Source organism: Meriones unguiculatus, chromosome 20, assembly GCF_030254825.1.
Source record: "Meriones unguiculatus strain TT.TT164.6M chromosome 20, Bangor_MerUng_6.1, whole genome shotgun sequence".
In the NCBI taxonomy this organism is placed as follows: domain Eukaryota; kingdom Metazoa; phylum Chordata; class Mammalia; order Rodentia; family Muridae; genus Meriones; species Meriones unguiculatus.
The window spans coordinates 38,608,787-38,627,369 of NC_083367.1; the positions used below are offsets into that span (position 1 = coordinate 38,608,787).

At 43.6% G+C, this 18,583-nt stretch overlaps 1 protein-coding gene across 2 annotated transcripts; it reads right to left on the minus strand.

The window, feature by feature from the left end:
• Window positions 1-406: 406 nt before the first annotated feature.
• On the minus strand, window positions 407-6,242 carry Vgll2 (vestigial like family member 2). 2 transcript variants are annotated; one of them, XM_021653062.2, is made up of 4 exons: window positions 5,947-6,190; window positions 3,371-3,680; window positions 1,276-1,424; window positions 461-796 (listed from the first exon to the last, which is right to left on the minus strand). In XM_021653062.2, the coding sequence occupies exons 1-4, from the start codon at window positions 6,025-6,027 to the stop codon at window positions 740-742; spliced, it is 597 nt and encodes a 198-aa protein (XP_021508737.1). In that variant the 5' UTR covers window positions 6,028-6,190; the 3' UTR covers window positions 461-739. The 2 variants fall into 2 exon arrangements, with proteins under 2 accessions (XP_021508736.1, XP_021508737.1); XM_021653061.1 differs by having other exon boundaries at window positions 407-1,424; window positions 5,947-6,242.
• Window positions 6,243-18,583: the final 12,341 nt, after the last annotated feature.

An 18,583-nucleotide genomic window follows, 5' to 3' on the forward strand; every position in this document is an offset into this window, starting at 1 on the left:
TCATCTACAGGCAGCGAGAGGTGAAGCAAAGCATCAGGAGAAGTGAAGCCTTCATCTGAGGAAAAGGGGAAAAGGGAAAAGGGCTCGCCAATAACTGGGCTTATTTTAAAACATTTGTCATTTGCGCTAAAAATCAAAAAGAGGGCCAAACCCTCAGACTTCTCCAGTTCTCATCTGAATGAATGCCCGCCTTTGAAGTTCAACTCTAGGCCAGCCATCTAGCGACTTAGCATTATCATAAAAAAAAGTCTAAAATTTACGCGCGTGAAAGACCTACTCAATTTGGCAGCTAAGCAGCTGTAAGAGGCAAATGGCAGTCACAGGTACTCTCGACTGGGGACCCTGCAGGAGCAATGAGGTACGTCGGTGCCACCCAGAAGGATCACAGTAAGAAGAAACAATCGATCATTTGAATAGCATATTTTATTTAACACAATATAACCAATAGGCAATTGCTGGACATATCAGAACATGCAAAGTCAGTATAAAATGTTAACGAGGTGAAGTTTTACATTATTTTCTTTTGCAGTTTTGGAAATCCAGTGTGTATTATGCCTGACAGCACATCTCTGCTCATCCCAGCCACACTAGCAAAGGCTCAGTCGTCACGCGTGGTTAGTGGCTGCAGTTCTGACCAGCGCAGACTAGAATCTTTCCACCGAACTTTAGTCAAAGGGTAACAAGAGTCCTCTGTACCACCAAGCCAGGCCGAGGGCAGGGTGCTACACTCTAGAGACGTCTACCCACAGAAACAAATGATGGCATGCAATCTCTCAGCCACATGGTCCTGGGGGGTCTCGCAAGGGAAGTCAGGGTGGGGGGGAATTTGGGAGCGCCTGGGGCTCAACCCAGAGTCGGATACAGGGCCGGAGGGGCGGCCGGGAGACTGCACTCCCTCCTCCGCTTACCTGAGTCCACGCTGAGGCCCAGGCTTTGGGCCACTTCCCCGGCGGGGTTCACGAAGGCTCCCCCGGGCGCGGCCCAACCTCCGCCCGCCGGCTCGCCCTTGGCCGCGAGCTCGCAGGGCGGGCTGCCGGGAGCGGGCGCCGAGGCAGGGGCCAGGCGGCCGGGACGGCCCGAGGCGGCGGGCATGAGCAGCGGCCCGTAGCGAGGGTCGAAGTGGGACGCGTACACCTCATGCACGGCCGGCCTCGGGTACGCGGAGGCTTGCGCTCCCAGGGCGCCGCCCAACGCGTAGGGATGGTGCGGGTGCGCGTGGTGCGGGTGTGCGTGGTGCCAGTCGGCCGCGCCTTGGTGCAGGTGGCCGTGGAGCGCGGCGGGAGAGTAAGGGTCGGCGGCGAAGGGCAGCTCCGAGTGCGCGGCTGCCAGGGGACTGCCCAGGGGCGCGGGCACCGGCGCCTGGTACGCGCTGTTCCAGAAGGAGGCGGGGAAGCTTCGCTGGCTCATCGGGAAGGTGCCTTCAGCTGGCCGGGGCGGGAGGAAAGCGAGAGAGGAGTGTGTCACCGGCGGCCACGCCAGCCCGATCCGGCCGGGGGGACTAGGGATCAAGGGCTGGAAGGCCACGGAGGGGAGGGAGCCGCAGCCTTTGCCTGGGGGTCACCGGCCGTGGCGGGTGACCTGGAGGCCAGGGCACTGTGAAGTGAAGGCTCCCGAAGCCCCGGGGGACCTCTGAATCACCCAGTTTTGTAGATGGGCCAGCAGCACAATTTCTCGTGGTGGAGGAAGGCGATTTAAGTAGAGAATTGCCCTCTCCCCTCCGGACGAGGGCAGACTCCCTTTCCAGGCTGTAGTCCTGCCTCCAAGCTGTACTCTTAGGTCCCTCTGCTTACGGACTAGCTATCTCACTACCCTCTCTCCCGTTTCAACTCTCCCTGGTCCAGGAAATGCTCTGTTTCAAGGTAACTGTCTGTAAGACTGGGAGACCAAAGAAGTCCAAGTCCTGTTATTTAGTGGTGTTCTCTCTAGAAGCCTTCTTCCAAATATATCCCCCTTCCCGCGAGAATACCAGGAGCTAAGTGGGGTCGGTATGTTAAAAGAGCAGCCGTCTTATTTGCATAGACGGCTTAAAAAAAACTTCAAGTTTTAATTAATAAACTTTCTGAGCAAAATGAGGATGCCGGAAATTAAGAATAATAATAATAATAATGACGACAGTCATCAGCATCACTGTCAACTCTTCAGATTATGGTAGCTTGATAAAAGAGGGGTCTTAGGTCAAATTTGCTGCCTTGGGAGTAAGGAGTAAGGAGAGTAAGGAGAGAGAGAGAAAGAGAGACATTCAATCTAAAGCCCATTTATGCCTCTTCTGAGGCACAAGCACTACATGCTAGAAAATCTAAACCAGCTTGGAAAGCATTTTCTGAATGGTGAACAAATGTCCTGTAAAAAAAAAAATTAAGCAACAGGAGACTAAAAGGGACGTTTTGCACTTAAAATGAATGCTTTGAAATCTTGTCTGAGGACAAGGTTTGTGCAAAATGCCAGATATTATTATGAAAATAACGAGGTGGAGTGAATTGTCATTCTTACAAGACAAATGACAAATGAAAATTAGTTTTTTTTTTGTTTTTTTTTTTGCATTTTTTTTCTTTTCAACGAAATTGTCGCTTCTCAGCTTAGTTACACATCAAAGACTAAACTGACTGAGAGAGCTTTGGATGGTTTCCTCAGGTAGTAGAGGAAGACTGCCACTTCGGAATTCATCGTTAGAGTAAAGCAGATGCCTATAGGGAATGTAGAAAGAGACTGATCTGTTTGAAGAAGCTGTTAAAGGTGTTTTCTTGCTCTGCTACTCACTGGTTTGCATTACAAACAATTTCTGCTTAAAAGATTTCCCAAGTACTTGAAGCCGGGCAAAAAGCCAGCTAGTTTTAGGAAGTATTCTCAAGCAGATTTTTGCTTTCAGGGAAGTTGACAGGCAAATTTTCAGAAACTGCAAAGGAGCCTTGTGGGCCATTGGTGAAGGTTCTGCTCCGTTGGCTGTGAGAAACCGTGGGTTTCCACAAAAACACCCACAGACATTTCAATTTTGCCTCTTATAGCTTTCTTTGGGGATGGCTAGGAGGGCAAGTGTTATTCTAATTTTAGAGACCAGTGAATACTGACCTTCCAGAGGTTAAGAGACTCGCCCAAGGTCACTGTGCTAAGAATTGGTGGAGCCAATACACACACCTAAGGCTTCTAATTCCAAGGTCAGCTTCCCCTCTTCCCAGCCTCCAGGCCACCGCTCTCTCCTGCCTCTATAAGAGCTTAAGCTCTTGCTCTTTCCCTTGTTCTTGCCTCCTGCAAAAACTGTCCTTCAACCCTCTTTTAAGTTTACTGCTCTTTTGGCCTCACCTCTTTGGGTCCCTGGAGGTAGACAGGTTGGCAGTAGCCCCCCACCTAGCCTTCTCAATGGGGTCCTACTCACCTCTCCAGGGTCCGGAGCTTCTGTGAGCTTTGCTGCTGGTACAGCTTGGGGTATAGCTGCTAGGTTGGCTAAGCGCCCTACTGAAATGTTCATCCACCACAGAGCTGATGTCCCCCTGGAAGTAGGTGAAGAGGACACATCTGGAGTTGATGTACTCAGCTTCAGGCGGGCGCTCTTTCTCTGGGCTGTCCTCCTCTTCTTTGACGCTGGCTGGGGTTTGGTTGGAAAACGAGGAGCTCCCACTGGCACTGCTGCTGGGGCTGGCGTTGCACTCGTGGGCTTCCTGCATTTTTGAGTAGTAGGCTAGTTTCTGTTCAGAGAAAGGAAGAAAGTCAGTTTCAGAAGAGATGGTCAGTGCAGGTTCATCTCTAAAGTACCTCTGCCCAAGCTTTGTGCCTGCACATAAGACCAGCAATAGATGACAAAACAGTTGCCTCTAGTCCTGTAATAGAAAGATTAAAAAAAAAAAAAAACTGCCCTCTTTGATACCCTCTCTCCCCCAAATTGTCACTGAACTGCAGGAAACCCCTCTTAAAATGTTGGGGTGAAAAATCTCAGAAGCCACTGAATTGATCAGTTAATCAACCATCTGTTAATCAACCAGACAAACAACGGGAAAAAATAAACAAAGAAAAACTAAACCAGCAGCGTATAAGGACTATAAGGTGAATTCAACTTTCAGAACTGTGCTCAGGGCTTATAGACTTTTACAAACAGAAAGATAAAAGGCACCCATATCAACTATTCTCTACATGAGAGCTCAGAGCAGTAGAGCAAGAGTCAAGATCAAGCATTCTCATGAGGAAGGAAACAACAACAATAATGAAAAGACAGAATCCACACCACGCAATCAGGAATGCAGTGCCAGAAGAAAACACAAAAGAGGTCCCAAATCCAGTTGGATCTTTTAAATACATGCAAGTAGATTTTTGTATGCACACCTCCCACAAATTGTTTTCCAAAGTCATTGTCCTTGTTTGCATTAGTTTGATTTGTTTTGATGAAAGATTTCATCAAAAATCAAGCTGGCCCTGAATCTTGCCACGTAGCTGAGGCTGGCCTTGAACTAAGATCTTCTTGTCTCTCTGCCTCCAGAGTGCTGGGGCCACAGGCATATTTTCAGTACTAGTGGTTTTAACAGATCATTTAAATAAAGAAAAATCAGCAAAGGACTAGCACACTGTGAGCATCTCCACACACATTTCGGACAGAAGTTAGAAAAAAGAAAAAGGTTGGGATCCTTATATGCTACTGAACAAATCACTGTATCAGTGAAACTTTAAAACCAGGTGCAGCTTCTGAGAACATTGTCGTAGAAATGACCTGTAGACGTGGTATACCGCTAAAGCATTCTGGAGGCGGAGATGGCCTTGAAGGTAAGGGCAGAGTGTGAAGAAATTTTATGTAGTAGAAAGGTCCAGGGTCCAGGAGGAAAAGGAAGCAGCTGGAAAACCTCTCTCTCCTCTTTTATAGTAGATGGTCCCATGCTGGGGAAGGGCTGCTGATCTCAGAGGCGGGTAACAATAGATACCAGGTTTTTAAAGTCACCATATACGAAATGCCACGTTCCCATTTCATTTACAGTGAGACGCCACGGAGAATCCTAAATCTAACTGGGAAACTACAAATTCTAGGTTGGAAAGTTTGCGCGGGGGGGGGGGTGGGGTGGGAGGGACTTAAAGCAAAAGTCATGTATTGTTTGGATTTGCAAACAAAATTGTTTAAAGTACTGACTCAAACATTACAGTACAGCTCCATGTCCCTAAAGGAGTAGACCAGGCGCTTATTTTCCGGTCCCGTCCAGACTTCTGATGTCCCAGGTGTGTGCCTTCATTCTTTCCCTGGAATACTGTCCTCAGATTCTGCTACCTTTGCTAGGGACAGGGAAGGAAGCCCTGCTTTGCTTGACACACAGCCCAAGGAAAAGAGACACAGGCAGAATCTTACGAAACTTAAACATTTGCAGGAGCGGGGTTAAGTGATCTTAAAAGTGACTTTGGGCTGTGAGATTCCGCTACTTAGGACCCAGAAAGGGGAGCTCCAAGGGCAGATCAATCACACCGGAACAATGCTCCCTAGAATTCCGCAAAACGCAGATCACAAGGCCAATGCCTCCTGCGCGGTTCACCTGATAACGAATCCCCCAGCTCCGGAGCTAGTTGGCCCGACCGCCTGGGAACTGACGTGGAGACGATCGAGAACCTTTCCATCTTAGAAAGACAGAGCCAGGCTTTTGATTTCCTTTTTTGTTTTGTTTTGTTTTTATTTCTACCGTCAAGACCAAAGTTCGAATTCCCCTGAATAAGCTTTGCGGCACCGGCGCTAAGAAGAAAATTCAGTAGGGACCACCCATCCTCCTCTGGAGAAGGCCTCGGTGCACGCCAGTACGACTTAGGTGCTGTTTCAAGACAGCAAATGAACCAGATGAAAGAGAATTAGCTAACAGCAGTCGCAGCCCATCCCGGAGTCTTTGGCTGCCTGTCTGTCGCCCCTGGCTCGTGGAGGCTCAGGCGACCTTTCGGGTAGGGTAGCCCGGGTACTCCACCGGTTCCCGCCCCAACCGGACTGATCCGTACCTGGTGGTAGGGAGTGTAGGCGGCTGCGAAATAAGGCTGCGGGGGACCGTAGACCTGGTACATAACATCCAGACAGCTCATGGCTCTCCGCCGCGGAGGCAGCCGAGCGGTTTCTCATCCACGCTGTTTCGTGTGCTCTCAAGGATGCTGCAGCGGCGACGGCGGCGCCCGGAAGTCATGGGCCGCCGGGCGGTGCTGGGCTGGGGATGCGGCAAGCTCGCTCCCCTCCCACTCCGCGGTTCCAGCCGGGCCGCGCTCCCGGGCAGAAGCGCCCGGGCTCCCGCTAGTGCGCATTTAAACCCCGCAGCTCGGGGCGCGCTGACGCTACAAGGGGGCGGGGACCAAAGGACAGCGAAGCGCTCCGAGAGTTTCCCGGGACTCCCTCGCGGGAAGCTTGTGACCGGGGTGCCAGAGAGTGCGGATCCTACGTGTGTGTGTGTGTGTGTGTGTGTGTGTGTGTGTGTGTGTGTGTTGGAGGCAGGCTTTCCTCCCGGAGCAGCGATTTCCCAGGGATTTCCCCCTTTCCTCGTTTCCACGAGGGACAAAGACGGCATAGACACAAAGATAGGGAGGCCAGCAACAGTGACAGGCTGGGGAGCGCAGAGCGCGGAGAAGTCGCGAGCGGCGCCTGTAGCAGAACCTCTGCCCCTAGCTCCCTCGAGGTTTGGGAAGGAGGGACGGAGCTTTCGTTTGGAACCTCCGCGCGTTAGGAAAGGAGTCTCGGCACTCCGCGGGGAAGTGGCTGGCAGTGGCTGGAACCTACCACCTCTCACGCTGGCCCACCTCCTCTGAGCTTCCACTAACCCTTGTCCCCAGCACCCCCTCTCCAATTTAATTTTGCTTTCTTGGGACGCTCCTCTCTATTCACGTAATATTCGATCCCGTCGCATTCTTGTTGTTGCTCTTCAGTGAACCAACTCGATTCACAGGGACAGCGCCGGCTCTTTGCGAGCGACTTTCCAAGATGCCGTGAGCGCCTAGCCTAACCCCTTTACGGGGCTCGCCAAGCCCCGGTTGTCTGCCTGGTGGTTTAAAGTTCCTTAGTGTTTAGAACAAGAACTCGTTGGTTCTCAGTCAGGGCACTTGGGCTGTCTCTTTGGTTAATTACTGTGATGCTTAGTTTCCTCTAAGAAAGCGAGGTAGTGTGTCCTCCACTCGGGAAAAGTGTCCCTTAGCGGTTCCTTTCCTTTTCCAGTGATGCCAGCGGGGATGAGGTGGGGTAGACTCTTCGATGGAGGTGGGGCTCCTGGTGTCTGCTCCAGGCCCCAGCAGAAGCTTTTTTTGGGTGGGGGGAGGAGATGTAGCAACGGAATCCTCTGCCCCGTCCGGTGTAAGAGTGAATTGACACAGGGTTACCTCCGTAACAAGGTCAAGTGACGAAACGGTTATATGTCTGTCTATGTGTGTGTATGCATACGTGAAAAGAACTTCAAAGAGCCTGGAGAGCCAGTTTTAGGGGCTGGGGAAACAGGTGATGAGCATTGCAACCCAGAACAGGGATCTTAGATAAAGTGAAGGGGGAACTTTGTTATCTGCCACTATAAACCCAATAATAGCAACTCACACCGATTCTCACTCAGGCTGTAAGCAATTAATATTTGAAGATACCTCTTTTTAAAAGGTGAGCGTGTGTGCCAGGCGGTGGTGGCACATGCCTTTAATCCCAGTACCCCGGAGGCAGAGACAAGTCTACAGAGCGAATTCCAGGACAGCAAGGGCTACACAGAGAAACCCTGTCTTAGAAAACAAAACAAAACAAAACAAAATAAACAAAAACAAGGTGAGCATTTGAAATCAAATTGCTTTCGTATTTGATTTTTGGTCTGTATCTTCCAAAAAGGGGGTCCAATTCAGCTTATAAATGGGAAGCCAACCTGAGGGATTCCTCAACTAACCACAGTGTCATTTACTACAAATTAAAATGTAAAAACTGTGCTAGACCGTATTCAAACTAAATCCCAACACTTACAAAGGCCAAGGAAGGAGGATTCGGGCCAGTCTAGTCTACTTAACAAGTCGCAGATACCAGAAGAGAAAAATAATACAGACAAATAAACACCCCCCCAGTACAGTTTTATAGGGGCTAGGTCAAGGGTAGCTTAACCAGGGACATGGGGACACTCTGGAGCTTTCCACTTCAGAGGTGTACAGGAGAAAAAGAACATTCAACTGAGCTCTCTGCTACTCTTAGTCTGAAGAATTTCAGAAAATGAGCACTGAGTGTCTTCTGAAGGGAGGCTTGTTAGTGTGTGTGTGTGTGTGTGTGTGTGTGTGTGTGTGTGTCAGTATTGAAATTAGGGAGGAGGACATTCCTTTCCACCCAGAAAATTAGGAGCCTCAGAGTTTCAAAACACAACCAAAGGTTGGAGCATCAGTGGTTCTTTCCTGAAAAGCTGTCAGGCATATTAAGATATTTCTCAGCTCCACAGATGGTCTCTAGTGTATGATGAAGCACAGAGTAAAACTCGGGTACCTTAAACCTTTTACTACCCCAGCTGTTCAAGGAATGAGGTGGAAGAAACTAGATTTTGGTTCAAAGGCTTGGTGCCGAACTGATTAAAGAAGACCAATGTTTCCTTCCCCTTTCCCTTTCTTTTCCCTTCTCACACTTTATTTTTCAGAGGAAAGACTGTCCATTAAACAGTTAAAAATGTTGAGAATTGGGTTTCCATGCATAAAAGGGTCAACATATCACAGCAAAGCAAACTCATAACTAACTGTGTCAGAATGTGTTCAACTTTCTAATTCCTTCAGGATAGATTGAGCTCAAGGCTATTTTGTTGAACTGCTAGGATTCCACCAAAATGTCCTTTCTAAAATAAGGGGGGGGGGGTACTGTGTGTGTGTTTTGCTTGCATCTTTCTCTGTGTATTGCATGTATCCTGTCACTGCATCTCTTTAGGCACCGAAAATGTTCTTTTAATACCCTAGTTTATCAAGGCGTGGTGAATCATGCAGACCGCTGATGCAGAAGAGTTGCAGTGAGTTTGAGGTCAGCCTGGGCTGCAGAATGAGAGAGATCCTACATCAAAAGATAAAGTAACTAAAGAAAGAGCCCCACTTCCAGTTTGCAAGTCTAGCATGATCTAAAACTGTAAAAATAAGGTATTACTCTTCTCAGGGTCAGTAAACTTAATTCTTCTGAGTGTTCACAGGAGTCAGAAGAGGTAGTCAAATACCAGAGGTACTGACTGTTGTGAGCCAATGGATAGGGGCTTTGAATCAAACCCAGATGCTCTGCAAGAGAAATAAGTGCTCTAAACTTCCAAGCCAACTTACCAGCCTCAAGAGGTATTTTTTAAAAGGGACATAAGCATAAAATTAGATGGGCAACCCATGTCAGGCCAGGCCTTCAGTTGCCTGTGGTTTCAGGCCTTCAGTTGCCTGCGGTTTGTTGGGATCATAAGAGCTGGCATCACATGCTGCCTTATTCTGCCAACCAGAGGGTTGAACACAATGGTAATCTCAGAGATTTCCCTCCCTAAAGCCTTCTTGCCACTTTAACCGAAGAGAGATGTGTTTGGATTTAGGGGAACAGCTGACAAGATTTGGTGGATTCAAGCTGTTAATAATATTAAGTGAAAACATTCCTGCAAGGCTGGGTTTTCAGGTGTGATGTACAACCTATAAATCACAGCCCACTAGTGGAACATCTAGGTGGTGGTTTTATTTTAGAGAAATAAAATGAGGAGGAAAAGAGAGAGAGAGAGAGAGAGAGAGAGAGAGAGAGAGAGAGAGAAATCCAGATACTTTGAAGCCTTACTAAAAAGCTTTAGTGGAAGATCAACAACAACAACAACAACAACAACAACAATAAGGATTCAGTTGTTTTCATACAAACTTAGAATACATCCTAACAGGGTTCATAAAAAAGTCCTACATGGTCAAGCCGGAAGAATGATTGAGACTACTTGATTGATAAGTGGAAGTTTGAGAATGGACATCCTCCTCCCTACACGCTGTTATTTAGGAGTGTTGAATTTTACCTGCGTCATATTTTTTAGAGTATTTTAATGTAATTTACAATTTAACTGTGTCTTTGGTGAAACAGCCACAACATTTTAAATTTCATGTCCCCTTGAGTTTGTGTACCCACTGAGAATGGTTAAAAATATACTTATCTTTCACAAATAAATTGTAAAACTGAATCTCCACAAAATATTCCATATTAGGTGTGATTGTGTAAATTTATTAATATGACTTAAAAATGATGAGTAGCAGGTAGTAATATGTGCAATTGAGGTAGATATATATTAGGTATTTTGGACTGTCATATTTTTAAACTAGGAAAAACTGAAAGAAATTTACATTCTGCAATATGTATTTGGATGCAAAGAGTTAATTAAGTCAGAGAACATGTGTCAATCATTTGCCTAATTTGCTTTTGCATGAAAACTTATTCTAATCATCTTTGGTTTCTGGCTCTATTCATTTCTCTCTTTATCTAAGGAAGGACAGAGGGTCTAGAAATCATCTAGAAAGTATGATATTGTGAAAGTCATTTCATATTATACAGGGCTGCAGCTTAATTTACAGATTCTTTAGGTGGAAGCTGACTGAAGGATTCATATTGGTGATCCCTGCCAGTATTCCCAAACTTCTGTTTATAAACTTCACTTCAGCAGGACACTGAAGAGGGCAAAAGGAAGCCACAGTACCAACAGACAGAAGGTGAGGACATCCTGTCACATGATATGCCAAGAGGTCTCCAAACAGCTTCTTAGGAGCTCCTAGGAAGTTTCTCTTGGCATGCATGGAAGAATTTTCAAGCAACAAATGCCATACTTATACTGTCTGTTTTTAGTTACTTGTTATTCTGACTGGTTTTTAAATAAATTTTAAATAAAAATGGTGGCATAAATAAATCAGGCTTGTCTCTGTCTTAAATATATGGCATAATACGAATTTGTTGTTTTGGGACCCTTGGCATGCAGTCGAGGCTAAATAGGGCAGGGTATATTTTATGTTTCTGTTTTTAACTTCACAGTGTCTATGCTCTGCACCCTATCTTAAAATGAAAGTCCAATTGTTGACTGTTAAGTTCAGACTTCACTAGGTGGCATTATATTTTCATCTTTCTTCAAGCACACTGTGAATTAACCAAGTACAGAGAAAATAAGCCAACCATAACTTTATCTGAATTTTCACCAAGTTAGATGCAAATTTTAGAGAGTAGTATACCATTTTTGAAGCCTTATGTTAACCATCCTCAAGAAGATGAAAATGGACACAGGTTATGAAAGAGGATAGCAAGCTAAGTGCTTTTCTAGTTCTAATTCTGTCATAGAATTTATGGCTTTAGTGGTGGATAAGTGAACAAAATATATTTGATATCAAAAGTGTAAAATTCAATGTGAAGTTTCACAGCTTCTATTTTGTTATCAAGTCTGTTCATAAGTTTATTAAGTTGAATAGACTTTGGGCCTAGTTATCTTAGTGTGTGATGTTTTCATTCATTTACAAGTAAATAATGGAAGTTTATAAAAGCAAACAAAACCTGGGAAATTTCCAGTTGTCCAGATAATTTGGAATGAAATTCAACTAACCAGGACTGTATAAAATATAAAACTAAAAGCACAGGTTTCACAGTAGGCTTTTATCCAGGAAACTTTTTTCCTTCTGAGGTAATTACTGTCGATCTTCTAGGCATAGCTAATTCTTTTTCCAAACATGTGCACTCCGAATATGGCCATGACCTTAGTAATGTCTATGACTGCTTGGAAGTATTTAAAGACAGTGATTCTGCAATGCTTCAGAAGGATCACATGTTCTTAACCTGTTGCCTTCACTTTCCTTATGAGTATTGTGTAGAAAAATGAATCTGAAACCCTGCTCTACATTCATGGGTCTGGTATTGCCCTTGAGTGAGAGCTATTGCATGGCAGTACGCTTTGTTATTTTTGGTAACGAAGCTAGGTAAAACGGTCCCGCAATAGTGTAATATGATAACTCTATTCTTATACAACTGCCGTTAGACAAATCGGCTGTATATGCACACTTAAATGAACAGATACAAGAATTGGGAGATTCGTGAGGTGTGGGTCAATGGACACAACATTTCAGTTGAGCAGGAAGAAAAACTTGCACAGATCACAGTGACTACAGTTAATAGTGATGAATTGTATACATTAAAAAAAAATCTCCAAGAGAAACTACGATGTGGTAGAATGTTTGTCTAGTATCCACAAGGTTTTGGGTTTGAACTCCAGCCCCTTCAAAATTTGCAAACAAAATGGATTTTAAGAGTTTTTAACTACAAAAATCCCAAGTACACAAAAATTTAAACTGGATGTCCTTAGTCACTCAAACACATATATTGGATTAAATTTTCAGAACATCATGTTGGCATTTATGCCAAAACATAAACATTTGTTTACCAATTAAAAGTAATAAATAAAGTGTGACATCGAGTCGCCAAACAAAACAAGTTAAAGAGAAGTAAAGATTGATTTGCTTTGGTGGCACACCTAAAGACTAGAAGACAGTTGACCCGAGCAAAGAGAAAATCCCAATAGGAGGTGTCAGAGAGATGACATGTGGAAGTACTTGTTGTCAACTAGTTATGTAGGCAAGTAGCCAGACACAGGACAGAACCCCCAGGGCATGGAAGGGAGGGGGAGGAGGAGAGCCTGCTGCTGGTTGCTACCTAAAACACATGAAGTGTCAGATGTGATCCCTGGGTGTCCATAGTTCTAAAGGTCACATATTTTTGGAACACAGCCCACTAGTCTCATTTCATGGAACGTTGCCCTGCCTTCTCTGAGAAAGAAAGACAGCCTTGACCTGATGAAATGATCTTAGCTACTCTTATAGGAAGCCGAGAGTAGTGTGTCATGAGTGATGGTCCGGAGATCAAGACCCAGACCCCTACCTTGGTGTGAACTGGGGCTCCTTCAGCTCTCTGATTATTTTGATGTACAATGAAGAAACTGCACTAGCTGCTCTCTAGAGATATTTATGGTACTGGTCTCTGAAACTGGACTAAGTTCTCATTTAACTGGAAGTAATGTATGGTGTTTATGAACATTTCCAACATGAAGAGCACTTCTACCCCAAGAACCTTCTTGAAGAATAGTACATTTATAAACTTGACTTACAAATGAACGATTCCGTGGTTTTAACAAGCAAGTGCATATTGCTTTACAGGTTTGTTGGTCCTAGCCAGTGAGCCTCTAGAATTCCAAGGAAGTACAATGTAAGAGAGACTTGCATCTTCCAAACCTCGGAAGGGTGGAGCTGAGATAGATGCTACCCCATAACTGGAAGCAAAATCATTCATTGTAATTCCTTTCTGTGAGTGTCAGAGAGCATGCTCAATGGTCTGCTTCTTTTGAAATGAAACACCAAACTTTCTGAACTCTCACAAACTGAGGACAGAGGACTCCCAGGCACTTATGGCTTTAGGATTTGTTTTTCTCAGCACCTTCTGTCCATGGATTCTTAGGTTTCATTTTCTTGATTGTGTTCCATAGTTCCTGGACATTGTAGTAATTCTCATTTTTTCCCCTTTCTTAGTTATATTTGAATAACATGTTTCCTCCATCTTGTCCTCCATACTTGATAGTCTTCCTTTTGCTTGGTTGAGTCTATCACTGATTGCACTGCATATTTTATTTTATTCATTGATTTTTCACTTCTAACATTTAAATGTTTTTCAAATCTCAATTTTCTTGCTGAAACATTTTCCATGTTGCCAGTTTTTTTCCCCATCCATACTGTTGATTTTCTAATCCATTTGGTCAATTTGCTCCTCCGTGTTGTTGACTTTCTTCTTTAGGGTCTGAAATGAGTTCATTTACTTGCTTGTATGCTCTTTCTGGTGACTGATCAATTTTAACAGAATACTTTTAAAATATTTGTCTGGAAATTTACCTATATCAGTATCTTTGAGTTCAGGAGTTGAGCACTCACTATCTTTTAGAGGAGTCATGTTGCCTGGCATTTCCCTTTGTTATGTTTCTAGCCTTTTGATTTGTTGTAGCTAGCTTTGCATCTGTTAATGAGGATGTCTCTTCAGAATTTAGGAGTGCATTTTTTTTAAAAGGAGTGGACTACCCTGGAAGTCCAAGTTCTGAATACCTTTTGTTGAGGAGCAAACAAACACATGGAAGCAGCAAGATCAAACTTTACATGATACAGACATACACTTAAATAAATCACAGCCCATGAACACTTCACTAATGACCAGACTGCAGAACTGAAAATGGTGAAACCCTTCTAGAATGTGTTGCAAAGTTAAAAATGATTTAGGGTAAATGTGGGTAGTAGACAAATAAGATAAAGGAAAAAGAGAAAGTTGGAAAAGAAGCATAGTTAAATAACAAGAAGAGAGCAGAGAAGAATGTAATACAGAGGAGAAAAGAGCAAGCAATCAAGCAAATATATCCTTTAAAGAATTCTCGATAGTAAAAAAAAAAGGTTCAAAAACAAAATTTGATAAGAAGGGGATAATACTGCTGCTGACATGGAGGCTCCTCAAGAAACTGAAAATAGAAGTAACATATAACCCAAATACATCACTCTTGAAAATACCCTGAAGGCTTCTACATATCACAGAGATGTTTGCGCATCCTTCTCTACAACTGCACCATTCCCAGTGAAGCAGAAAATGAACCCAGCTGAATGGCCATCAACACAAAGAATAGATGGCACATACCCACAGTAGAATTTATGCAGCCGCAAGGGGAAACGAACTCAGGAAAATGGTACACCTGTGACTCAATATGGTATGCGGAATAATCCAGACCCAGAAGGACAGATTTAAAATGGTGTGTGTGTGTGTGTGTGTGTGTGTTTTTCTGTGGTTCCTGTCTGCAATCACAGCAGAGCATCATTAATAGTGACAGGGATTGGCTCTCTCCCATGCGGTGAGTCTCAAGTTGGGTCAGTCATTGGTTTGCCATTTCCTCATTTCTGCTCCATCTTTACCATTACAGGTCTTGTAGGCAAGAAAATTTTGGGTCTAAGGTTTAATGGGTGCTGTCCCCCTCCCTCTACTGAAAGTCCCACCTAGCTACAAGAATTGGCCATTTCAGGCTCCATAGCAACTCCCACCTCCCTGTACTAGGGTCACTCCCATGGACTCCCTGGAGGCTCCCCTATCCCAGAGAGAGAGATGCCCTATTGATTTCCTCTCCAGGTCCTCTCCACCAGTCCTCCAACCCCTGCTCTCTGTACTCCTGATCCCCACACCTGTAATCTCCTCCATCCCCTTTGCCACCCAGTTTCCTCCCTACATCTACTTCAGATGTCTATTTTATTTCCTGTTCTGAATGAGATTCAGCTTCTTCTCTTGGGCACTCTTTGGTGTCTTTGGGTTGGTAGATTGTAGAATGGTTATCCTGTACTTTATGGCTCATATCCACTGATAAGTGAGTACATACCATGCCTGTCTTTCTGGGTTTGGGTTACCCTCACTCAGGATAATATTTTCTAGTTCCATTCATTTGCCTGCAAATTGCATGATGTCTTTGTTTTTAATAGCTGAGAAATATTCCGTTGTGTAGATGTACTACATTTTGTTTATCCATTCTTCAGTTGAGAAACATCTAGGTTGTTTCCAGTTTCTGGCTATTACAAATAAATCTGTTATCAATATAGTTGAGCAAGTATCCTTGTTGTATAGTGGAGCATCTTTGTGGTATATGCCCAGGGATAGTATAGCGATCTATTCCCTATTTCCACAGTGGTTGTGCAAGTTTGCACTCTCACCAGCAATGGAGGAGTGTACCCTTTGCTCCATATCCCCGTCAGCATGTGCTGCCACCCGAGTTTTTGATATTAGTGATTCTGACAAGTATAAGACAGAATCTCAGAGTTATTTTGATTTGCATTTCTCTGATAACTAAGGATGTTGAAAATTTTTTAAAGTGTTTCTCCACCATTCAAAATTCCCCTTTTTTGAATTCTCTGTTTAGCTTTCTACCCCGTTTTTAAAATTGGATTATCTTGTTTGTTGGTGTCTAATTTCTTGAGCTCTTTATCTATTTTGGATATTATCCCTCTGTTGGTGAAGATCTTTTCCCATTCTGTTGGCTGCCATTTTGTCTTATTGACAGTGTCCTTTGCCTTGCAGAAGCCTTTCAGTTTCATGAGGTCCCACTTATTGTTGATCTTAGAGCCTGAGGTGTTTGTGTTCTGTTCAGAAAGTAGTCTCCTATACCAATGAGTTCAAGGATTTCCCCATTTTTTCTTCGATTAGATTTAGTGGATCCAGTTTTATGTTGAGGTCTTTGATCCACTTCTTGGACTTGAGTTTTGTGCATGGTGATAAATACAGATCTATCTGTATTCTTCTATATGTTGGCATCATGTACCAGCATCTTTTGTTGAAGATGTCTTATTTTTTTTTCATTGTATGATTTTGGCTTCTTTGTCAAAACTCAGATGTGTGGGTTTATTTCTGGGTCTTCCACTTGATTGCATTCATCAACTTGTCTATTTTTATGCCAGTACCATGTGGTGTTTATTACTATTGCTCTGTAGTACAACTTGAAATCAGGGTTGGTGATACCTCCGGAAGTACTTTTATTTTACATAATTGTTTTAGGTGTCCTGGGTTTTTTGTTTGTTGGCTTTGTTTTCTATATAAAGTTGAGGATTGCTCCTTGAAGGTCTGTAAAAAAAATATGTTGGAATTTTGATGGTAATTGTGTTGAAACGGAAACTGTAGATTGCTTTTGGTAAGATATCTATTTTTACTATGTTAATCTGAGTGATCCATGGGTAGCTTAGTTCTTACCAATAGCTTCTCTTTCAAGGTGGTACCCAGGTGCTGTCCTCTGAGTCATATAGCTTGAGAATGAGAATTCCTTCTACTGCTGATGCCTCTCCTGGAAGTAACTCTGCTTCACCAAACTTGTGACTCCTAAAGGTTGTGGGATGTCCTTGCCTGGGGCTGTCAGTTTTTCTCTGGTTTCTCTTTTGGAAACTTCTGAGTTTCTCTGTGTGATTGAGGCTATTTCTCTATGTTTGGCTCCTGTCTTTTTGTTTTTGATCCTTTTCACTATCCCTTCAGTTTCTTGGTGGGTTTCTGAAACTTTTATTCTGTTTCTTTCTAAGATAATATCTACTTTTCTATATATGTTTTAAATTAATACATTTCTTCTTCTATAGCTGCACACACACACACACACACACACACACACACACACTCACTTGCACACATAGTTCTGATTACTCTTATCCTGAACCTCCCCTTATCTCTCTCCCTCTGTCATCAATTTCTTGCTTTTTCACAAATCTCTTTTCCACTGTCAAATCTTTTGTTTGTTTGTGATTTTCTTTTGTGACCCACTGAGTTTAGTCAGGATCGTGTTTATGACTAAGGGTTTGGAAGTGTCAGTAGCCAATAGTTCAGCAGGTAGGGATAGAAGCCCATGTGCTCTTTCCTCACTGAAAGGCCCAGTCCCAGTGTGGGTAATGGCAGTTGCTATGAGTTCATGAGTACAATGGTTGTGTTATGCTTGGAAGAAGGTATTTTGCAGCCTCCTCTGGTGTCTTCCAGCTCTTTCTGAAAGGTTCTCGTAATCTTCTATGGGGCAGTAGACATGCCTTGCATAGGGCTGATCCTTTGTCACTTATTCTTAGTACTTTGAATAGCATGCAACGTCATTCTCTACAAAGGGAACATTCTCTGATAAAGGTTAATAGGAGCATTTGTCTATGGGTATAAATGTAGGTATCTGATACTTTATAAATACAGCTATTTGATACTTTGCCAATTTAAGTAAACGACAGTAGTGAGTTCTCTCCTCATCCTGCTCATAGGACCCATGACTTCCAAGGACATGACATCTTGACAGGGTTCCTGGACCAGACATACTTTATGGCTTTCTCCTTCCTGAATCACAAGAAGAGGCAATCTTACTCAGCAAAATATCTGGAGATAATTTTGTTTCTTGAATTTTTGGCTGGTTTTCTATCCAGACTATAGAAGCTTCATATAAAGAAACTGGTGATGTTTCCTAGTTTATTTCCTAAAATTACTTGTTTATGTTCAATGTTCCACCACTTTTACTTTCAAGCACTGACATCAGAGCTGATGAACCTATTCTTGAAGTTGTATGAAAATGTACTCTTTGTTTTTTTTTTTTTTTAAGTGAAATTTAAATGGTTATATCTTGAAAGGCTAGCATGTTAGTAATTATATCAGCAGAGTGAGCATGTGGAGTTGATTCAATGTCCTTTTCTGGCTCTGTCACCAGTCTTATCTTCCTGAGATAAGCGATGTCCCTCTTTTCTATGACTGCTTCATATTTGTGAATAAAATTTCATAAACATTAAAGTTGGAGAAAAATGACTAATTAACTGTTAATTAGTCCATGTCTCTAGAATCCAGCATCTTGGAGGAAAGTCTGCTTGTTAAAGATTCTGGATCCTCTTTCAAGTTTTGGAGAAGTGGTTTGGTGAGCAATGGCAATTATGCCTCCCACCTCCAGCTGATGGAAAGTGAAGAAAATCTACTTCAGAGTACGCAATAAAGTGCGGTCTAGAATGAAATTCCAGGAACACATCACATATTCTATTCAAGAATGTGGTCTTTTAAAAGCTCTTATATGGCTGAAAAAAATAGAGTTGTTAAAATAGATTACCATACCAACTTGATCCAGTGGATTATCATGCCAACCAATCCAAG